At 33.8% G+C, this 23,758-nt stretch overlaps 2 protein-coding genes across 3 annotated transcripts in view; one reads left to right on the top strand and one right to left on the bottom strand.

Moving 5' to 3' along the window:
• Window positions 1–14,936, bottom strand: part of LOC117112593 (carboxypeptidase D-like) — a 29,180-nt gene extending 14,244 nt beyond the window's left edge. The window contains exons 1-9 of the mRNA XM_033255693.1: window positions 13,982–14,936; window positions 8,192–8,334; window positions 7,562–7,731; window positions 6,348–6,454; window positions 5,788–5,970; window positions 4,517–4,708; window positions 3,774–4,051; window positions 2,498–2,594; window positions 563–705 (exon numbers count right to left, since the gene is read on the bottom strand). Of these exons, the coding sequence (XP_033111584.1) occupies window positions 563–705; window positions 2,498–2,594; window positions 3,774–4,051; window positions 4,517–4,708; window positions 5,788–5,970; window positions 6,348–6,454; window positions 7,562–7,731; window positions 8,192–8,334; window positions 13,982–14,813 (2,145 nt within the window). The 5' untranslated portion in view covers window positions 14,814–14,936. The remainder of the gene's footprint in view (window positions 1–562; window positions 706–2,497; window positions 2,595–3,773; window positions 4,052–4,516; window positions 4,709–5,787; window positions 5,971–6,347; window positions 6,455–7,561; window positions 7,732–8,191; window positions 8,335–13,981) is intronic.
• A 55-nt stretch (window positions 14,937–14,991) lies between these two features.
• Window positions 14,992–21,314, top strand: LOC117112595 (CDP-diacylglycerol--inositol 3-phosphatidyltransferase 1-like). 2 transcript variants are annotated; one of them, XM_033255695.1, is made up of 7 exons: window positions 14,992–15,184; window positions 16,249–16,347; window positions 16,467–16,522; window positions 17,803–17,859; window positions 18,175–18,295; window positions 19,383–19,552; window positions 20,579–21,314. In XM_033255695.1, exons 1-7 carry the CDS (start codon window positions 15,139–15,141, stop codon window positions 20,663–20,665), a joined length of 636 nt encoding a protein of 211 aa, XP_033111586.1. In that variant the 5' UTR covers window positions 14,992–15,138; the 3' UTR covers window positions 20,666–21,314. The 2 variants fall into 2 exon arrangements, with proteins under 2 accessions (XP_033111586.1, XP_033111587.1); XM_033255696.1 differs by lacking the exon at window positions 16,249–16,347.
• The last annotated feature ends 2,444 nt before the right edge of the window (window positions 21,315–23,758 follow it).

Genomic DNA, 23,758 nt, shown 5'->3' with positions numbered 1-23,758 from the left:
ATGAGACGTTACTCGAGTTGTGTGAGGTATCGACCTGTCTCTTATACACATCTGATACAGGTCTCCCTCCAATTAAAGACCACTTTGTCCATGGTCTTTAGTAGCATTGTTTAGTCTCTAAATTAATAAAGATAAGGCATTTGAAAATATGAAACTATAAGGATCATTGGGGTTACTATAAGAGAATGATTGATAAATAGAGTTCAGGTTTTATTTCAGTATTGAATGCTACAATTATATATAGTCATACATGCATACATATATTTTCCATATATACATATAGATTAAAAGGAAATTAAAGGGAAAAAAACAACGCTATGGGAAACAATGGTTGGATCTTGTTAGAGATACAAATTTGATAAACAACAGCTAAAAAAATAAACATAAGTACACAGCAAGAAATAGAACCAGAGCTTTTGGACAACCAGTCTTTCCTTAGTGTTGAGTGACTATAAGGGTCATTGGGGTTACTATAAGAGAATGATTGATAAATAGAGTTCAGGTTTTATTTCAGTATTCATAGACAATGCCTCTCATCTTTCAATCAAGATAATTTACATACCTGTAACATATAAGCCAGGAGAGGTTGTCGATTGGCCTCCCAGTAGTCAGGCAGATCCGACTCATGAGGATACTTGTCACACCCCATCTCAATTGAAATCTCAAAACAGCTTGTGTGCAGGTAGATCCAGTCTTGCATTCCACCTGATAGATGCAAATAATGAATAATTATTATACAGTGTTATTTCATTAAGTAGGGTATTCAATACTAAAAAAAAAAAAAATGAAAAACGGGCTTGGGTCAGGTGAATCGTGTAACACATACAGGCAGTGGTGGCTGCAAAATTTGCTGACACGAGTCCAACAAGTCAGAAAAGATCTTTTTGAAAGGCTTCTTGGCCAAAATGTTCAGTTGAAATCTTAAGCTGTTTTGTTCATATACATCATCAAAACTATTGGCCATAAATCTTTTCTTTTGCAGCACCTACACTATCAAATTTACTCCACGTACACATTAAAAACTGTTCTTTCATTTAAAAAATTACTCAATTTTTCCATCATTAACATGCATAGCACCTTTAATAATGCACCTTGTTCATTTAATTGACACCTTATAAATTCCATTATTATTATTATATTATAATAAATTTGTGTACATTATTGATGGTGCTTTGGGATACAACAATGGCTTATATATATTAAATGGCACTATAGGGAATATCTAACACTAAAGGAAATAACTAACACTGAAGGAAATATCGAACACTAAAAGGAAATGCTTGGGCATTCTATAGGGCTGGTCAAATAATCTCAAGCTAAGAAGCATGCACAATGAAAAAAAAATAAACCTAGAAATTGCAAATTGCAAGTGAAGTGCTGCGAAGTACAACTGCATATAAATGTTCTTCGAACAAAATTATTTATGCGAGTCAAGTGAAAATAATGAATAATAAAAATATAACAAATAATATGAGACACGACCCATTGTCTATATTAGAACACTTCTCATTGAGTAACAAACTCGTAATTTTTCATTTTTGTCAAAAAGTGTCTATAGTGGTGAATTATGGTTTAGGTTTTTTTTTAACAAAGTTTCAAAAATTTCTATGTATGTGGAAAATGTAGTTGATTACTAAAGGTTACAATTTTTATTTTGAAGACTGCATGGTCTAGGAAGTGTACATTTTTTTATGGGGCAAGTTTCCAAGGGCAGGTTTTCTAGGGGCGAGTTGACTGCAAAAGAGTGTTGCCAAAGTGCGAGCCAGCGTGTAATTTGATCACAAGTGCGAGACATCGCAAGTGTGAGCCAGCGAGCCATGACGTCACGACAATAGATATGAGACGTTACTCGAGTTGTGTGAGGTATCGACTGAGATTTGTGGAGTACAATTCAAAAAACAACTATAGGTCTAATAATGAATTATTGTGATGTTAAATAGACAATGTTAGCTATCAAGGAGCGACGTTGTTTTTCATTGGGACCTTCGTCCCTTCAAGGCTAGGCTTATACCATCCTAGCTAGTCTAGGCCGAGAGTAGGATAAGGCTAGCGCGACATGCGGACGTTGGTACGTGTTGGTTAGTCTACAAACGTCGCCTAAAGTAATTGATTTTACCCGGCAGAATGAAAGAAGGAAACTCCGCTTTTCAGTCGTCTTATGCCCTTGTTTTTTGAAACAATGACCTTTCAGATGTCAAATTGCTGTCAAGAATATGAATTGGCTGCTTTGCAGCAACAATCCTATAAAATGTATTGGACTTCATCCTAAAGAAAAAATGTACCATATATAGAGAGAAATGCACACATTTGCTCTGTACTGATATCTGCCAGCATATTGATTTGATACATTATCTATTTAAGATTAAAACTGTTCAAACTTCATGTGAAAATATTTTAAAAAGTGAACACTGAAAAGAATATTATCCTTAACATTAGGTAATATTTACTATTAGTAATTATTGATATATTCCGTTTTCTGTAAAAAATAAGAACCTACCTTGTACATTATACCAAGCTGCTCCATTTGTGATACCATCTTTAAAATATTCTGGATACGTAGGACATGGATGACCCAGGTGCATAGTGGGATGAGCCTAGTATTTAAGTGAAATAACAATAAATAAGAACAGAAATCATGAAAAGAGTTTACCTTATTTACCCGGAAAATGTTATTTTCCTAAGGAAGCCTGTCAAAACAAAACAACACGAAATTGTGAAGATGGTATTATCGCTGTTTATCTTAGTGTTGTCAGTGCGATAGGATTAATCATTTGGACTGTTCCATTATTGTCCAGGCTTTCGTGTGGAAGCAAATAACGATATCGCGAGTGGTGAGACCGTGACACGATTAAACGGCCCTCGATGCAATTCTGGTGTCTGATAAAATAATAATGGCTATGGGGGTCATAATTATCATCTAAATTTACATTTAAATTATAACATTACCATATTATCCAGTATTTAATTGCATTCCAGGGTAGAAAGAAATGCAGATTTAAGTGCCTTGCCTAAACACAATAGACAGGTTGGGCTTTAAACCTCTGAGCTCAAGAATGAGAACCTGACAACACATAACAGCATCAATCCCTTCAACTACTATCCCTATAGACTTTATTATCCCAATATACAATTAAACACAATTCTAAGCTGCAAAAATAGTGTTTAAATACCTTTACATAATTTTATTTAATTTGTACAATGAATGTAAAGCAAGTTTAGCAAGATCAATACAAAGTACTTTTTTGTAAATGTATTTATGTGCTATTTCATGTATTTTTATTCCTTTTTCCCAAATTTTAATGTTTCTTTTTTTGCAAGGAAGTGTCTTTGTACATTCGCATTTAGTATTATTATATTTAATTTAATTTAATTATTATTTTTTTTAATCTTTTGTGGGGTCATCCCACTTTTATTCATCAAATTTCAATTTCCATCATACAGTAACCTCATTATTAAAAAAATAGCACACTTATATATAATAAATTGTACTGTAATTATAATGCATCTATATAAAAGAAACCAATTAAATCAGCATTATTGTTAAAAACAAGGTTTACCAATCTAGAATTTTCTTATGGGCAAAAACTTTGTTTTTTGATATAATTAATAACTAAGTTTATGATAATTATCTCAGTAATTGTATATTGTGATTTTTGAATTTTTATTATATGGTCTGTTTGGTGAGATGAAGTTGTGATTTTCATTGTTTATTTGTTAATTTTATTGATGCCAGATAAAATGTCTTGAATAAAGAATAACAAATAAAAACTTACAAATGAGTATGCCTTTGATATTTGCCGGAACACAGCATCATCTGGACATTTACTGTAGGTCTGTGATGAGTTCCTGTTATCATCAAATGGGTAATTAGCAACGAGAGACCCACCATGCAGGTTAGCTGACAACACAAATGGATATGATTGCATCCACCGAATCATAGCCAACGTCTCCGGTTGAGGAGCACCGGTCGTTTTTCCAAATTGATCAGGAAAATTGCGATTTAGATCAATTTTGTTTGCATTCTCACGTCCAACCAAGTCAGTTCCATCATCTAGTAGGAAATTTTTTTAATGACTAATTTAATACATGTAATAAAAATATAATTATTACAACTATAATTAGATGTTTTACTATGAATATTTCATAAGGTGTACGTATAGCGTATACGTGCTAATGTATACATAATGAATTCAATCTTTTACAATGTTTATATTCCAATTAAGAATATAGAATGATTTGCTTTTATGAGTTTCATTAACAAGGGAAAAACAGTTTCAGTTTTTATTATATTTCTGTCTTTCTATCTGTCCATTCGTTCAAAAAATGAATTAAATAAATAACTGAGGCATTGACAAAACAAGAGGGCTAAAAGAAGGAAGATATGTTGGTTTGTCACAATGCATTGTAGTACTGTACATTTGGCAAAACAAATAGAACAGAGAATTTTTACACATGGTTTACACACATATGTAGCACAATAATTAATGAGTAGAAATTAATCACTACATTTGTTTACCTGCAAAAGCAATTTCGTGTCCGTCAGGATTCATAGTGGGCATAATGTGGATCCTGGTGTTATCCACCAATGACGTGATCTCTGGTAAGCGTTGGTAGTTTTCACACAGATACTGGATGATCAGCAGTAACATCTCCCTTCCTACCACCTCATTACCGTGCATGTTACCTACATATTTGAATTCTGGCTCACCTACAAGAAAATGCCTACTGTTAAGCCGAACAATGAAGAATGCAATGCAATGACATGTGCGCAACTGTTCATTCTTAATGACGATCCGTTTAGACGACCACCGACAATCATCAGACGGCGTTGCCTCTCCTAGTGCTCATAGGGAGCGGAGCTGGATTCGACCATCGCACGACGCATGGCAAGTGCCCGGCTTTATTGTAATAAATTTAAATATAACCATAGCAACAACCGACTATCATTTTCACCTTCATTTGTAACTCCAATATCATAAATGTAGTTATCTTATTCACAATGTAACAATTCCAGCAATCATCAGTTCCTTTCCTGCAATTATTAGTCCACCCCCCACTCCCCCATCCCCATTCTTCATCACTACCACACCAGAATATTCATCTCCTGGCCAACCTCTCTTTATCACTACCTCACTATCCAACTCCTAATTACCAGCCTCCCTGCTCATCACTACCTTGTAATGTAATGTAATTTCATGTAGTTTCATGTTTGTAGATTTATAGTGCTTTTTACTGAAGTCTCAAAGCGCTTAAGGCACGCACTAGCTTGTACTGTAACTTCATTCACTCATTAGAGTCACTTTGTGTCTTGAGCATCTGGCAAACCAGTCAACTACTCTTGTCTGTCTAGACCAGTTAATCCCCTACTCATCTTGAAAGACAAGCTTTGCTTCTATTTTTGATCCTAATTAATTAATTTTAATGTTGTCCACTTTATTTATCACTTGATGTATTTATTAATTAATTGAATAAATGTTAATTGAATTAATTAATTGAAAAAGATGTACTGGGTTCCTTTATAGTGCACATGAGCCAATTTTGTACACTGGGGCATCAGTCTATAGTCCTTAATCCAAGAAGACTTGCTAGAATATCAGCCTCCCTTCTCATCTCTATTCCATTCCAGTAATATGTGCCTCCACTACTCTTCATCAATACCTTGCTATCCCACTCTGTCTCAACAGCCTCTCTCATTTTTCTCACTATCCCATTAGCCTTCCTCCTCAACGGCACCCTGCCATCCTCTTGTTCCACATCACAAACTCAAGGGTGGTGATGTGATCTTACCTGGTTCATGGAATCCAGAATTATCAGAAATCTCCAACACCAGTAGCTCTCTGCCTTGAACAGAAGTTCCCACACTATACAGCCTTGTAATGTCTGGATATGTTGTGGCATAGTAATCTAAGGACGCCTTCATTTGCTCATGGTTATGGTGAGTAAATGATGTTGGTTGCAAAGCATCTAATACTACAAGAAATGGACAACAAGAACATTTTTATAATCTAATGATGATCAAAATATAATCTATAAAATGCTGTCACAATAAAGGAACAAAAAAAAAAAGCATAAAATATCCCATATAAATGTGTGATGACATCATCAAGCACATTGGGAAAAATAAGGTAATTGTCACAGAACATGTGACAGTGTGGCCAGAGCTTACACAGGTAATTGTCACAGAACATGTGACAGTGTGGCCAGAGCTTACACAGTATCTCCTACAGCAACTCCATTGTGTAAGTGACAATGCATATTTAAAAGATACCAAAAAAAAAAAGAAGGACTTGACAAAATGACTGAGTCATAGTTTAAGAATAGTTGCAATAACCCGGAAAGTGATTTACCTATTGGTGTTGTTAGTGTTCTCCTAAGTCTAGAGTGAAGCCGGAATTCCATTTCAATTGCTTCCCCTGTTCCAACCGTAACATGCTGAGCCGGTCCAGATTCATATCTGTTGGTTATCATTAAATTTGATTTGAACATTTATAAAATGGAAGTCACTGTAATATCAAAGGGGTCTAAGTTTGGGAGAGGACACTTTAGGGAAATGTGGTGACCTTTCATAAAACATCTTACTGCTATGCATGGTGATTTCCACGGCCAGCTGACTTCAGAGAAATACTGTATTTATTTGAAACACTCTGGGGAATTTATGGTTGAGGAGGGTTTTTGAGGGGCATTTATTTGAGACATTATCACCATTCAAATTTCACTTAATACATGGTTATGTAAAAAAGCACTGTCTGGGTTTTAATCATTGTTCAATTGTTTCAATATTTACTGTAATACCCACGAGGCAACTTCTTCCTCTTGAAAACTTTATCCTCAGATACAGTGCTTTTTATTTTATAAGATTGTCTTAACTAGACAGGCTAAAAATAAATTCTGTTGTGATTGGAAAGTGAACTATTTGTCATCATACCACATCCTGTGAAGCCAGTCCATTTATAATTTTCTTTACCAGCAGCTAAAAATTTTTGACTGACAACCCAAAATGGGTCATTAACAGACTGTGAACAAAACTGAAGTAAAAAAATGTTCAAATAATACTTATAATGCACTCTCTACAACAAAGGCGGATCCAGAGATGTCCTAAAGGGGAGGGGGGTGCGAAAGGGATGTTGATTGAGAGACAACACTACCTTAGGGAGTCAGGGGAGGCTTACCTCTGCCAGATTTTTGTTTTCTATACGCCTGGAAATAACCTCTAAGGTGTTTCGGAAGATGAATATTAATGGAAAGTAAAAAAAAAAAAAAAAGAAAATAAAGAAAGAGATTATTGATCGTCCAAAATGCGTCTAGAAAACAAAAAATTTGCATGGCATGCCTCCGGACCCCTAGGGTAGCGTTGTCTCTCGATCAACACCCCTTTCATCCCCCTTTAGGACATCCCTAGATCTGCCTTTGTACTAAAGCAATTTTTAACATGATATAAATAAAAATCGATTTCGAAAATCCTAGTCTCACGACCCTCTAAATTATTTGGCAACCCAATATTGAGTCGCAATCCATAGATTGAGAACCACTGCTCCATGTTTTGCTAACGGTTCACACTCACCCTTCAGCGTAAGCATTGATCGCGTAGGCCCCTGGAATTAGCAGGCGCCAAAAATCACCACCGGTAACGGACGTAACATTATGATCAATACCGTCGACAACAATATCAGCATTAGCAATACCAACACCATCAACATCGTCTACCACCACACCTTTCACCCCTTTATGTACCTATTAATAAATGAGGTAGTGATAATCAGTATACAATGAGCATTTAAGAACAAATTATAAAATATTCAATAAAAACAACTACTACACTGATGCAAAAAGAGAAAAGAAACATAATTTACTGTATTAAAATAGATTTTTTAAATTGTAAAATTAAAATGATACAGTGCACCCTCCAATTTGAGATCCTTCTAATTCGAGACCACATTTCCAAAAACCCAAATAACAATCTTCAACCTTTTAACACAAAGTTAGCCCTCTAATTGGAGACCAACCCCTGAAACCACCCCGAATTTTCAGGTCCCAAAAGTGGTCTCGAAATTGGAGGGCAAACTGTAATACTGAAATTACATTTGAATATTCGCATAGATTCAATTTTTCCCTTGAATCAAATCAACACGTGATCAACAAAAGGCATAATATGAATGATTTTTTTTTTTTAAAGGGAGGTGGGACACTATACCTGTTCCATATATGCCAGTAAAGCTTCCCTGTTATTATCCCATTCCGTCGAGAGCTGAGAAGGCGGCGGATACTTGCAGCACGACAACTCCACCGTGATTTCAAAGCAGTTACTATGTAGGTAATTATAGTCCTGCATTCCACCTAAGAAATAAAAAAATAATTTACAAGGGTTTCTTTTTGGTGGTTTTGTATTTTATATGTTACTTACAAGACAGTTTTTTTTTTTTATTAATTATAATCTATTTTTTAAATCAAAATATGGCTTATTTTGTAATTTCTGATCCATAATTCCAAACCATACAATTTTAATCAAACTAACTGTGTCATAAAATATTCCATAAAACAACAACCTGTTAAAATTCTCACAATTTTACAGCCTGTCTATAGACTATCAAAATTCATTTGAGAAAAACATGTGACATGCCTTAATATGGTCATGACGACATCACATCATGAACATATATAGGCACATCATGAATATATATGGGCACATCATGACCATATAGGCACATCATGACTATGAGCAGTAGGCATACAACAGCATTTATTTGTCAAAGATTTGATAATCTGGATTTTTTTATTAACTGTAGGCATACGTTGCTGGTATTATCTTTCTGAATTGTGTTTGCGCATAGATTTCCTCGTATTTTGCACGGTATAAGTGAATAGCTAATAACCTTTTAACCTTTAATTTATAATTGGATACTTTTGACATACAGTTTTACATTGTTGGTACTTTGCTTGTTAGTTAATATTAACTACATCAAAGTACATCATTATTTAGCACTTGTGTTTAAAAGCATGTAGAGTTTTTCACCATCTGGTGCTAAATGCACTAATAGATCTATCCCAAGATTTATACAGACAAACAACCATTATTGCACAACACATGTGCACACCAATTATGGTGCTTGCTTTGTGAATACATTCTTAAGTATTTATCTGTAGATAGTGAAAATTAAGAAGCGATTAACAAAACAAAATTTTATGACTCAACACTAAAATGACAAACACAACAACACTTTTCTTCACAAACATACACATATTAGCCAAATGAACAAACAACATTTTTCATTTAAAAAAACTACTGTAACTATAATATAATATATAAATAAAAATAATAACAATAATATTTTCAATTTTTCTAAATCTTAACAATTAACACCAAGACAATAAGCATAACTTAGACCGAATAAAATGAATTTTGCTAGTTTCATGTCCTCACCCTTACCAAATTTTGGAGCCTTGTGAAAAACTTTACTATTTGCTATTTGAAAAAAAAAAACAATCATTTTTCCATGGAAAATAAATATAATGATGTCTGAAAAACTGAACTGAAAGATTGTTGTCAAAGCCAAGAGGTTGAAATATACTGTAAATGACAGAATAGTAAGTAAAAAGATTCATTTTACTTCTTTTAAATTATAAACAAAAATATCTACCAGCCTGTTTATCACTAGTATAGAATATTATATAGCAACAGTAAATACCCTCACCAAAATATAATTTCGAATCCGGTACGTGAAACTAACAATCAATTTTATTTGGCCCTTATTTGCCTTCAGTTTGTCATACAAATTACCATCATAAATCCTATTCACTATTTTAGCATTGTGAATATTCCTGTCTATTTAGCAGAAACAAATTAAACTTTACAATGAGAAAACCAAGAAGGAAAATTTCACAAAGCCAATTTGTCAAAATCTAGACACATACAACCGGTACTAGTTGTTCAAATGTCATAAAATAATTAATTTCAGCTTAGAATCCTTGCCAAGTTGAATTTGATTTTGAATATCACCCGTCCAGAGTCAGTGGGTAAGCGACCTCACCAATCCTGTTATCACCTGATCCGAATTAACACCTCTATGGAATTTGGGGGGGGGGGGATGTTTGATTTGCTAAATCACAATTGTTTTGAGAGAAATATGCCATTTACAATGACTACACAAATGCACTGTGGGAGGACTTACAGTAGATATAAATAGTGGTTTGAATAAATACAGAAAAATCAATAAACACAACAGACAATAATAATTTACAAGCAAATTTGACCAGCCAACCACAACTGACTACTCAGAGCAAACATCATAAATTTTATTTATGTAAAAAGGATAAAACATAAATGTGTATAATATGGCAATATAAATTATAAAAACTTCTGTATTGTATTCTTCCTGTCATTTATATATATTTATATATTCACTCAATCATATATATTTATCAAATCATATCTTATTCATATTTGTCAGTAGTTACAAATTGCAAAAAAAAAATATGTTGTGATGGTGTTTGTTACTCTGCAACAGCATTTCTATGGGATCTTTTTAGTTTTCTGGTCACTTTTAAGGATTTACTGGCTTTTCCCACAGAAAAGCCTTCACTTTTGTCATGATTATTTAATTTTTTTTCAACCCACTTTCCTATGTTTTTGGACAGGGCTTTTCTACCCTCTGGATTATTACCATTTAAACAATACAAAAAACCATAAAGCTCAGTTCAACTAAAGCTTAATCCTGTTTTGCATGAATCTATTATTTATATTTAATAACAGTGCCATACTTATACACATCTAGATGTGTATAAGAGACAGGTAAATACCCTCACCAAAATATAATTTCGAATCCGGTACGTGAAACTAACAATCAATTTTATTTGGCCCTTATTTGCCTTCAGTTTGTCATACAAATTACCATCATAAATCCTATTCACTATTTTAGCATTGTGAATATTCCTGTCTATTTAGCAGAAACAAATTAAACTTTACAATGAGAAAACCAAGAAGGAAAATTTCACAAAGCCAATTTGTCAAAATCTAGACACATACAACCGGTACTAGTTGTTCAAATGTCATAAAATAATTAATTTCAGCTTAGAATCCTTGCCAAGTTGAATTTGATTTTGAATATCACCCGTCCAGAGTCAGTGGGTAAGCGACCTCACCAATCCTGTTATCACCTGATCCGAATTAACACCTCTATGGAATTTGGGGGGGGGGGGATGTTTGATTTGCTAAATCACAATTGTTTTGAGAGAAATATGCCATTTACAATGACTACACAAATGCACTGTGGGAGGACCTACAGTAGATATAAATAGTGGTTTGAATAAATACAGAAAAATCAATAAACACAACAGACAATAATAATTTACAATCAAATTTGACCAGCCAACCACAACTGAATACTCAGAGCAAACATCATAAATTTTATCTATGTAAAAAGGATGAAACATAAATTTGTATAATACGGCAATATAAATTATATAAACTTCTGTATTGTATTCTTCCCAAGTCATTTACGCTGTCACTCAATCATATATATTTATCAAATCATATCTTATTCATATTTGTCAGTAGTTTCAAATTGCAAAAAAAAAATGTTGTGATGGTGTTTGTTACTCTGCAACAGCATTTCTATGGGATCTTTTTAGTTTTCTGGTCACTTTTAAGGATTTACTGGCTTTTCCCACAGAAAAGCCCTCATTTTTGTCATGATTATTTAATTTTTTTTCAACCCACTTTCCTATGTTTTTGGACAGGGATTTTCTACCCTCTGGATTATTACCATTTAAACAATACAAAAAACCATAAAGCTCAGTTCAACTAACAGATTAATCCTGTTTTGCATGAATCTATTATTTATATTTAATAACAGTGCCATATGGTAGGATTAGCTTAATATGTGGTAAACATATTTGGATATGTTAAAGTAAAAAATAAATTTTCTTTTGTTTTTAAATAGTTCTTAGTCAGTGGGAATTACGAGTACTGTATACTCATCGCTGGCAGCCAATGTGTTAATAATCATTGATAGTTATCAGTACTTAATTAAGTAAAACTGTGAATAATATTAATATTATTTAATGTGGTTAAATCATTTAGTGTTATTTACTGGAACACTAACCAATAAAGTCTAGACTAGGCTATAGTTTACAATTAAAAATGATATCATAATTTAATAATTTATATGCAATATTTTTTTAAAATCTCTAATACAATGATTGTATTAATAATTTTTTACAGTATTTTAAATGTTTTTAATGTATTTAATAAAGGCATCCTGTAATTAATTTTTCACTTTTGGATGATTTGATGATGGTTTGAAATAAAATAAAATAAATGAAATTTAGGAAAATTAATGGTAATATCCTAATAAATAGTACAAATAATAAAAGTTAATACTTGTTAATTGCTGTTATGATAGCGCCACGCTCTCAAAAGATTGTCTAAAAAAATAATTTTAATGTAGTTCGTTCCTGGGTCCCTTAGCCATTCTCACTAGGACCTACAACTTCATAATCTGCCATTGTATTTTTTTTTTTAAAGCTTCACCTGGTATGGTGATACAAGTACAGTACCTTATCAAGTACAAATAATTGTTTGTATCAGTATAAGTGGAATTCTTTTTTTGAGAAAGACTATCAACCTGGCCAGTAATTCTACCTCAAATCCTTATTTGTTACACATGGTGTACCGGAACTTTAATTATCTTTATATATATACTCGCCAATATTTAATAATTTTTTTTGGTTAGAATACCGTTGATGCAGAACGTTTACAGTGATGAATACAAAGCCTAATTCGTACAGTATTTTGAGGAAATAAGGAAGTCACCAAAAAGTGGTGTGGTTCACCAGCGCATAAACTACATTATATTTGTTTCTCTAACTGGACAATCAATGAAAACATTTTTAATACATTTGATAATAAGCAAATGCCAAGCTCTAGATATAAATTCTATAGTACTTATATACTGTACTGGCCCATAAAAATATGAAAATGAAAAAAAAAAACCTTGTTTCAAAAGAATAAAAAAAAATGTACCAACTCAATTACAGATTGCAGAATTAAATTTTCAAAAATTTACAGATGCCTTATAGTAGTGGTACTATGTAAATCCTTGGCTGGCTGATCAAATAGTATAGTATTTAGTTAAACGCCATGTTTAGTTAAATGTGTTATGTATTGTGAGCCACGTAAAGTTGTAGTAGTGAATGCTACTGAAAGATTTGCAGGAAATGTAGACGGGATATTGTGGCGAGGATTTGCCATTCAAAATACAGAATGTAACGATTTTTCATAGCTGTAAATAATTCTAATCTTAGATGAATATATTAATTTAGAAAAATGTTTGTGTGTGTGATAACTTAGTGTTATATTTTTTAATAAATTCTTTTTTCCTCTTCCCACAGGGTGTTGCTGAGGGTGCCAGGGACAACTATAGGCCTACTCGCCAAAACCAGGCTAACATTCTAACATTAATTACTTCATGGTTATACAGTAGGCCTTGAACAATAACAGACTAAACAGCTAAATTTTGGGAAAGATACACCTACTAGACGATAACATACAAATAACGTACAGTTACGGCATGTTGCCGGCAGTACAAAGGGTTTAACGAGTGGGGCGCCCCCTCTGAACCTATACCAACCCATGCAAAAAGTTGATGAAAAAACTCACACTTGGCAGAGGCAATAGGAAGTACTGAACATTCCATGTGCCAGCTTAATCCTCCTCTAATATTTTCCCATCAATCTAATAGACCACACCATTTTGATGATGTACAGTTTGTGACACAAGGGACAAAACCTAAAAAAAGTTCTGGCAGTCAACATGTTAATATATTGAATTTTTGAAAATTATATTAAATGAAAAAATTAATTTTTCATTATTGATTGATTGCTAATTCTTAAATATTATTATATATAGGCATTCTTATCAATTTTTCCTATGCGTTTCACTGGGCATTTTTTACTTCATGGACATCTCTTGGACATAATTTCTCACCTGGTACATCATACCATTCGGCACCATTGGTAACCCCTCCAGGAAAATGGTCACCGAACTCTTTGCACCCTTCTTTAACATGCATAGTTCTATGTGCATTTGCATACACTTGAGCGAGGTGTTTGAAAAGTGCATCATCTGGCGTACTGCTATAATGACCGCCGCTTATATGACTTGCCGAATCATCAAATGGGTAACTTGCCACAATACTTCCGCCATGAAGATTTGCCGACAAAACAAACGGATTATTTTCAATCCACCGAATTAATGACGACGTCTCGATTTCTTTTCTTGGGTCTTTCCTACGAAACTGATCAGGAAAATTGCGATTCAGATCGACTCTGTTGGCATTTTCTCGACCCTTGATTCCTTTGCAATCCTCAACCTCAGCATTCTCAAATCCGTCTGGGTTCATTGAAGGTAAAATATAAATATTCGTCTCATCAACTAATTTTTTCACACGATTATCAGTTTCATAGTTTTTACACAAATATTCTATTAAGTAAATTAAAATCTGACGGCCGACAACTTCGTTACCGTGCATGTTACCAACATATTTAAACCAAGGCTCCCCTTTCTCCACAACTTCGGGGTTATCTGTTATTTGGAGAGCCCATAGTTCACGGTTTTGTACACTCTTTCCGACACTCGTCAACCGAGTTATGTGCGGGTAGTCGTTCGCATATTGCTTTAATAAAGTAGTCAACGCCTCGTAGTGGTAGTACGTAGATGTGTCTATGATGTTCCTTGAATCTGAGGATAAAGTTGCTTTCAATAAAACGGTAAAGAAAAGGAAAAAAACTTCGAAATACTGCATATTTTGACGGCACATTTTTCACTCAGTTACACTCACAACGCCATCTTCTCTGATGTCCAACATATGTTTCTTTCCTACTACCTGTCATACACAACCTTGCATTGGTCATCGTGACGACAACTTGGCATACGGAACTCCTGTTGTCCAATGAAATTGTGGTTTGTTTAGAAATATTTATCTGATAGCGGGCGCTCTCTTCATAAACATCTTAAAAATGTAAACAAAACTTCGAGCCGTGGAACTCGTCCCCAATCAGTACTTGAAAACTAATAATATGGTTGTCATTGACTGTGTTCTGTTTGTTTTGTCAGTATAAAACGAAAAACATAATTAATAAATAATGACTAGGCCTACTTCTGTATTTGTCTACGTTCCAAATCTTATTGGTAAGCGGTTAGGCTAGCCTACTCTAGGTTAGTTAGTCTAGGCCTAGAGTACCTAGCTAGTAAGTAGGCTAGGTAGGTAGGCCTACTCTACCTGTGTAGGCAGCCTAAACCTAGGCCCCTAGCCCTAACTAGCCTAGTAGGGCTGGCCTAGTGGCACAAGTTTCACAAGCAAGCCAGAAGATTTGGCTGCTGTGTAGTACTGTATTAATTATCTAAGGCCTACAATACTCAATTTATTATTAGGGAGCTTTCGATTGCACAAGACGGTAGGACGTAGTCGTTGTAGAACGTAAAAATTACGTCACTATAAAATAATCTGCGCATGGATTCTAGGACGCAAGTTGGCAAAATCTACATATGTGCAGTGAAGGACGGTCACGTATGAGTGATTCTGTCCTAGTGTTGCGCAAATCGGAAGCTCCTTGCATGTGGACCAGGCCCAGGACAGGTTTTGAGGGGTGAAATGTACGCTAAGCTTTGACTTCTTGTAACTCTGTCACTGATGGATGTGCTGTAGGTACTACATAGAGTGATACAAACCCTCCGCCATGAAAAATAAAATTTCAGAAAAAATATGCCCTCTGCTCCCATTAAATCTCAAAAAATTATATAATATATATTATAAAATAAGCAAATACAAAAAAGAAACGATTACATACGTTGACATTATAGAGACATAAAATTTATTCAAAACGAATATTTCGAACACGTCTGTGTCCTTTCTCAGCGTTACACGTATGACTGAAAAATACAGAGCAATTCAAATAAAAACTGTAAGAAATTGAGCAAGATAATTAAATCCTAAGATAATAGGCACGTAATTAGTAACTGAGAAGTGATTAACTAATAAAGTTGATCACGGAAACCTCAGTCCTCATTGTTGTCTGGTTATCTTTGATCATTTTAAATTATAGGCAAACACACAAATTATAAAATATGAGTATGGTGACTCCGAAAAATCATTTTTCAGAGTCGCCATACTCATATTTTATTTACGTATAATCAATGGATCCTTTGGTTTTTGAAAAACACAAATTATACTTTATTAAAATTCATTTCCACAGGCTATGCAAGAATTGTGCTATTACTTATAAGCTGTTTATTTTACACCAGAAATCCTGGCCTCTTCCTAATTCTGTATTCAATTAATGTTATATTAGATGGTAAGTGATAGAAAATTTTTATATAACATATTTAAATAATTTTGTAAATTTAGCATTAGAATATAATATGTATTTGGTGTGATCATAGATTTGATTATGTAAATATACTTTATCTGCAGGAATAGATGGAGCAGTTGCTAGGAAACTGAATCAATGCTCAGCTTTTGGTGCTTGGGTTTGTTTGCTTTTTATTTTATTACCACACTCAGAACAATAACAATAACAGAGGAGCTGTCGCAATGCTTGTAACCTGTCAATTCTCACGCATAATGAGTCTCTTTTTACATCTCACAACTATGTTGTATTATCTCACACATATAAATATTTTATAAAAGATAAAATGTATAGCCTGATTATACCAAAACTCCAAATGAAGTGAATTTATCATTAAAATGTGAATACAGGCCATATAAATTTCTTTTAACGAAGCTAAACCAAATGACAACTGTAATCAGTAGCAGTTCCACCACCACAATTTTTTAAAATTACATAGAGGGCGCTGTATTTCTTTAATTTTTCATAGAGGGCGCTATATACATTTTTTTCATCTCACGCATCAGATGCCAACAGGTATATTCTTGCCTTCCAGTCTCATGGTTCTGGATTTAAACCTTGTCACACAAGGAGTTTTTCTCACAACTAAGGCCCTGTCCATGAGACTATCAAATTTGATTTGACATGCCTAAATATGGTTATAATGACATCACCTCATGACCATATATAGGCACATCATGACTATATATGGGCACATCATGACTATAAATGGGCATACAACAGTTTTTGGTCAAATAAAATTTGATAGTGTGGACAAAGCATAGGATTGCAAGTCCACACTCTAAACCTCGTAAAGAGAATTTTTAAAGCATCATTAAAGTAACTTGCCGTTTGATGTGTGAGAAATTAACATAAAATAAGGCATGACTTTCTTATTGCTTGTTTCGCATACTTATTTTTTTAAAGATTATTGGAGGAGGGCGGAATAAAAATAAAAGTAAAAATTTGGTTTTCTTATTTAGCAAATAGTTTTGCCAAAATCATCCAGGTGGAGGAGAAAATAAAAATAAAATTTTATTGGTGAATGTAAAATAGGATGGTTAAATGCTTCTAATTTACATAATTAGAATGAAATATACATATCTTATGTTTGGAGATTTCAAGGGAGCAGAGGGTGTAATAAAAAAAAAGAAATTTTTTTATTTTTTCTGGAATTTCCACTTTTTTGTGACAAAAGGTGCGCTAATTGGCTAAAAATAAAAATTTATTTTTATTCAAAATCATCAATATTTGCAGTCGGCAGGTTCGCTAAACAAGGTATAAAAAAAGTCTTGCCTAATAAGGAAATTAGCAATTCAAAAATTATCTATGATGATTCATACATAATGAACATTGAAAACCCAACATTATAATATAATTATCATCATCATCATAATTCATATTTATTTTTGGTATTTATAGTTTGATGTTGTTATTGATAATTTTGGTCGAGGGATGATATGGAGTCGCTTGTACCAGGTATGAATTTTGATCTATCATCTATCTCATTTAAATTGATATCAGCAATTTTTTGTAAGAATCTGATATTTTGTTACATTAAAAACTACTTTCTTTGTATTATTGTGTATTTATATGTTTTTACTTTCTTATAACCTAATTGTATAGTCACATATTTATGAATTTTCAGTAATGATATTTTCATCCTTTTTTTTTGTATTTACTGTATGTTATTATTGTGTGATTATTGTGTTTTTTCTTTTTATATGTAATTATGTAATTACTGTGTTTTTAATGTATTTCTTTTGTTTTTTCATTTTCTTTCTTGTTTTTTAGTGGGGTTGTTTTATTGCTATGTTAGAGTGGCTCGTATTTGTATGCACGCATACTCTTGGAGCTAAGTGGAAGATGGTTATCCATGAGACACCTTGGTTAGTTAGAAAAGTAATGGAGAAAAGTAAGTCTGTGATAAAAACTCAATGAATGAATTAATTATTGTTTTGAATAAGCCCATCACTTTAAGCATGCTATTAAACCAGAAAATAGTAAGCATGTAGACTTAACCAAGCTATCATGCTCTAGCCATGGAGCTAGCCAACCAGATGGAGTACTTTACATATACATAAGTTAGAGGCTTGGTTTTTTTTTGTTTTTTTGTTTTTTTTTTATTTTATAACAATCATCTAACAGGAACTCTTCATTCCAACTTACAGGTGAAAATTGCAATGAACATCAAAAATATAAAAGTATAATCAATACTATAAAATCACAAGATATAAAAAGATTATTATTATAATTATTGCAATGATTATAATTAATATTGCTATAATTACAATAAATATGTAAATTACTGAAAATTATTTAAAATTACAATTAAAATTACATTTAAATAACACTAAAAATATTTACAAATTACATTTAAAACACACAGCTCTAATGAGAAATATAATATAGGTTTTACCCTGAGTGGAAGTATACCAACTAAAGGCCAACTCAGACAGCTCCAAATGACTTACCCCGGCATGATTTATCGCCAGGGACCATCTTTAGGTCGTTGTGTTTATTATTCTTCGACATGACGCAGAACTATGCGACCACACGGACCAGATGCGACAACAAATCGCATATGTTACATGAGTTGGCTTTCAGAAACTTCAGAAAATGGAACTTGTATAATTGTATAATGCATGGTTCTCTGAAAAAACAGATTAGAAGAAAAAATAAATAAATTGTAACCTATACTAACATGAACAAGAGATGCGAGTTTTAAGTCTTAACTTGTAAAAACAAAGGTATGTGAACTCGCAGCTGCCTGCTAAATACTGAGTGGGAGATAAAAACTACATTAAAAAAAACACTAAAATACACAAATTTATAAAACATAAAGAGGGGTCCAAATTGATATATGAATACTTATTAATACCAAAAAAGATAAATTGAATATTAAAAAGAATTAAGAAAACAGACACAGCATAGAAATAACAAAGAAATAAAGTGTAATTATTCCTCAAGTTTATAATGCAATCTTCTTGTTTGGATTTCAGATTTCAAAACACCGATAGGAACCTTTACCATTCTTGGGCTGCATATCCTGCCTGTTTGGTTGTATGCCCATTATACTGGGCTATTAACTCTTTTAAGCATTCCAAAAGGTGTACAATACGGTGGTATCGCTGTCCTCAGTGCAGGCAGAGCGCTGTGTTTTGTAGTTGAGGTAAGATCTTTGCAAATTCAATTAGAATAAGAATTATTAATTTATAGAGTACTGCAGTGTTACGTCACGATACCACGTGATACTACTCTGTGATCCCAATTTCTAACGTAATTATTAAGATGTTGTATCTTAGCTTTTCTTTGTAAATTTTAATCGATGATTAAATGCGTGTTCAATAACTAAAATGCGAGCTTTTCTGTTTTTATTGCATTTTGATGGTAAAATATTAGATTTTAAAATGCCTACTAGAAAGCCTATGAAGTCATTCAGGCGTAATGAATGGCAACAGAGGGCGCTACCTGGTGTTGTGATGACACGCCCGCCTGTGGTACTTTATTTTATAAAAACATACCAAAGTATTTTTACTTATTTTTACCTTTATGCTACACATGATTTTATTATATAAAGCTTGCATTAAAAAAAACAAAAAAAAACAGTGGAAAGTGTATTAGTGTCAAAAAATTCTATTAATGATAATGAATAGGATATGCCAAGTTTCATGTTTTCATTAGGTTTGTGATAAGAAATTATGAGGTTCTAAATATATCAGTACTGTTTCAGTTTAAAAAGCTATATTGGAACTGTTGCTAGTTCTGAAAGCATCACTTTGACCACTTGGCAGGTAGTTGCTTAGTATTGAAATGCTGCCCCCTGGTGTTGTAATGTACCAAAGTGGTATTCTATTAATTTGAAATGCAACAAGTTTACCTCCTGTGTATTGTTTCCTGAAAATGACAAAAATCGTAACAAATAATTTTGAAATTAACTTATCAAACTATTAACTTAAGCATAGGACTTACTGAATTTATTATGGGTAAACATGTTTTAAATACACTAATTTCTATGCTCAAGTTAATAATTTATGTTACTTTAAAATGAGCAAGTTAATTTCAAATGTTTTTTTTTTATGGGTTTTTTTTGGTGTATTTTCCATGTGACAATACATCTTTAATTTCTTTAGTGGGGTGGGGTGGGATGCGGTTCGTTGAATTTAGTAAAACAATTTTTTTTTTTTTTTTTTTGCAGTTATTTTTCATTTGGTCTCATGTATTGTGCCTTGCAGTTGAAGATGAAGTTGATAAAGAAAAGGATACTAAGAAACTTGATCAATAATGTATATAAACATTACATTTGTGACCAAGAATTTACGTTACAAGTTTTGATACTGTAATGAATATACTGAATTGATCTTGGAATAGTTGGCTTTTTTTCAAATGCTGCAAAACAACTATAGCTAACTATAACTTGATAAACAGTTTATACAGCATGTTTCCAGTCTGTAATTAACAGTATTTTGTGTACTTGGTGATGATTGATTGTGTCTCTTAATATGGAGACATTACAGTGTCATATTTTCCAACTCTCCCAATTGAATTTACAAGCAATCTCCTAGTCTCCATAATTTTGTTAAATTCTCCCATTTTTTGCCAATAACAGCCAATTAGTTGCTTTATCTATAATTGAGTATTTCAAATTTTCCTTTTTTGCACTGACTTTATCAAAGGTGTCAGCATATAAAGGCCTCCGAGCGTTACTGACACCTCCAAAAATCACTTTTAGAATTCTATCACTCAAATTACATGCATGACTTGGATAATCAACATTTTGGGGGTGGGGCGCCTTTCACCACCCATCTCCCGAAATTAGATTTCCAGGGGTTTAAACATTTACAGTATTCATATATTTTGTACAGAACACTCCCCTAAGAGTTAAGTGTGTGCTCCACCAGATATTTGAACCACTGGTGTTGGCTCTAACGAACTAATGTTCAAAACAAGCGCCATCCAGGCCAACAGTTTCAATGCGCGATTTCTTTATTCCGATAAAATAACCAATTAACAATTCATATTCCCCACGGTCACGTTATCCATACAAAAATTATCTCACAGAATCCACAATAATAATTCACCATAAATTCGCTCACAAATTCATGGTAATCCAAGTATGTAAGTTCATGTTTAAGTTCACGTATAAATATGAAAGAATAATAATATGGCATAATTGTTTAAGTTCATAATCAATGTTCTAATGAATAAAAACATATTATCTATACTACAGTACTATACTGTATACACTGTAATGTCAAGATTTAAACGAGAACTTACCTGTTCGAAGTTTGATCATCATTTCACAAAGTAATTTTAGTGGTAGAGATTTTTATATCTAGCATTCTCCTGTCTGTCTGTCTGTCCCCCGCCAGTCTCTTGTCAGTGAACTGGAAAGGTCCAAAATCATTCTGATACCACCATCTTTTTTAGAGCGCGTGAATACATTGGAAATAAATTCATTTCCGGTATCGTTCGCCTCTTCAATAATGTGTTTTTGTTCAAGTTTCACTATTTCCTTATCAACAGCTACTACATATTGTGGTTTTAGCCTATATGGATATGGGACACTTGTTTGAATTGGCGGTGTAGATTCAAATTGCAGCTCATAGCCTGCAATGACGTTTAGAATATTAGCGTCAGAAGTGAGATATTCCCATTCTAATTTTTTTAATTCAATTTGGCCACCAACAAACGGTTTTGTAATACGAGGAATACTTGCCTCTTCTAGCGCTTCCTGTCCGGTTGTACTACCGTGTTGCTTTGAGGGGTTTTCCATTTCCCGAGCCCTCTCTCTTGTCTTTTGTAATGGGGGCTGCTGTAGGCCTGACCTAAAAAAGGCCGGGCACTTTTGTTGTAATTACGACCTCTTGTTGTTGTAGTGATTTCACGACCCATTTGGGTCCTACCACTGCCTCTCGATCCCCATCTCCCGAATGGGTAAGTCTTTTCGTGACTGCATTAGTGTTGTCTTTTAGCTCTTTGCACCTTTTGGAGAGATCATCTCCAAATAAATTAGTAGAGAGTGGAACTGTAGGCTTACAAATCTGCCTATATTTCTCATTCAACTCCGGTTTAATGTTATCTTTACGGAGCATGCTAATTTCAAAATTAGCATGAGCCAACAGGGCCAGAGCATCCTCCTGTACCGTAGTTGGTTCCCCTGTAATCATTTGTGAATTTGCTGACAATCCGGCAACCAAACTGGCTTGAATTCTTTGTAGCCTTAAATCGGCTGTACGTCTCTCTTTGGAGACATTGTCCCATATTATCTGGTTTACCCTCGGGGCCACAGGGACTTCTAGATTAGCTGGCGCAGGATATTTTCCTGTGGTGTCATTAATTAACTGTTCATCTAACTTTTCAGTCAGAATGACTTTCATGTTGGTCGCTAGAGAATCAGGGATAATATCCCCTGACGGTCGGCAAGCCCGGAATCTACTGGCACAGCCAGCTGCCGGGTTTGTGTGCTGATTGGCCCCATTCGGGTCTGTATGTTCGTTTACATCACATTTGTTGAGTGTATCAACCACTCCATCTAATTGCTCATTGACATTGGCCATTATGCTTATTAAATCATTTTTTCGCCAGTTTCTCCAACTTCATATTGATAATCATAGGCGGTTTCCGCCGTAAGGCTATTGTCGTTCATGGCGGTTTCCACCTGCCTTACTTCATTATCGTATTTTCCGGCGGTTTCCGCCTGCTTTTGGGCCTTTTGTTCCATGAGTCGTTTAAGCATCAGTTCCATTTGGTCGAGGCCTTCGGTTGTATTATCCGAACTCTTCTTCTTTGAAATCTTTCCTGAACAAGAGTTATCGCAGTGAGAATTTTACTTATATTCCACTTCCTTGTGGCTTCCTTTAGGCATATTAGCTTGAATCACTTGAATTCTTCCTTCGATAAATCTTCCTAAGGCGTTGATACAAGAGTCTGTATCCATTGAGTGCGCCACTTCAGTGTGTATGGCGTATGCTGCACAGTACGTAAATATGATGCCATAACATTTTTCTACAGGTCGTCCCCGTTTAACTTCAAACGGTCCGTTTAATTTATCGTCTTCAAAGAACTTTTTCTTTTAGGCTTGGTGATCTGCCTGGGCAATTGTTATCAGGCATATATAGGCCTACACTATTCTTTATAGGTAGACCAATTTTCGTAGTGCCCATTCTTTAATGTTATGCGGTTTTCGACTTTGAGTAGGAACTCTTTGTCTTCACTAGAAGGCTCCAGTTTTTCCCCAGCACTTCGTTCATTGAAATCGTTGTTGATGTAATTTTGGAATTGAGTTTCAAGATCTGCCTTTACGCTTATCTTGTTGACAGAGTTACTGCTCTCCTTGAGTTGGTACGTCTGTCTGCACTGCTTGGAGGTATGGCTA

Source organism: Anneissia japonica, unplaced genomic scaffold (genome assembly GCF_011630105.1).
Source record: "Anneissia japonica isolate Jap-2015-1 unplaced genomic scaffold, ASM1163010v1 scaffold287715_len1027211_cov185, whole genome shotgun sequence".
NCBI lineage: Eukaryota > Metazoa > Echinodermata > Crinoidea > Comatulida > Comatulidae > Anneissia > Anneissia japonica.
This window is presented reverse-complemented; position numbering and strand designations above follow the sequence as displayed.

Coding starts and splice junctions, on each gene's coding strand:
- LOC117112595 (XM_033255695.1), top strand. CDS start 15,139: ATGACTAGGCCTACTTCTGTATTTGTCTACGTTCCAAATCTTATTG. Junction 15,185..16,248: donor CTACGTTCCAAATCTTATTG/GTAAGCGGTTAG, acceptor TCATTTCCACAG/GCTATGCAAGAATTGTGCTA. Junction 16,348..16,466: donor AATTAATGTTATATTAGATG/GTAAGTGATAGA, acceptor CTTTATCTGCAG/GAATAGATGGAGCAGTTGCT.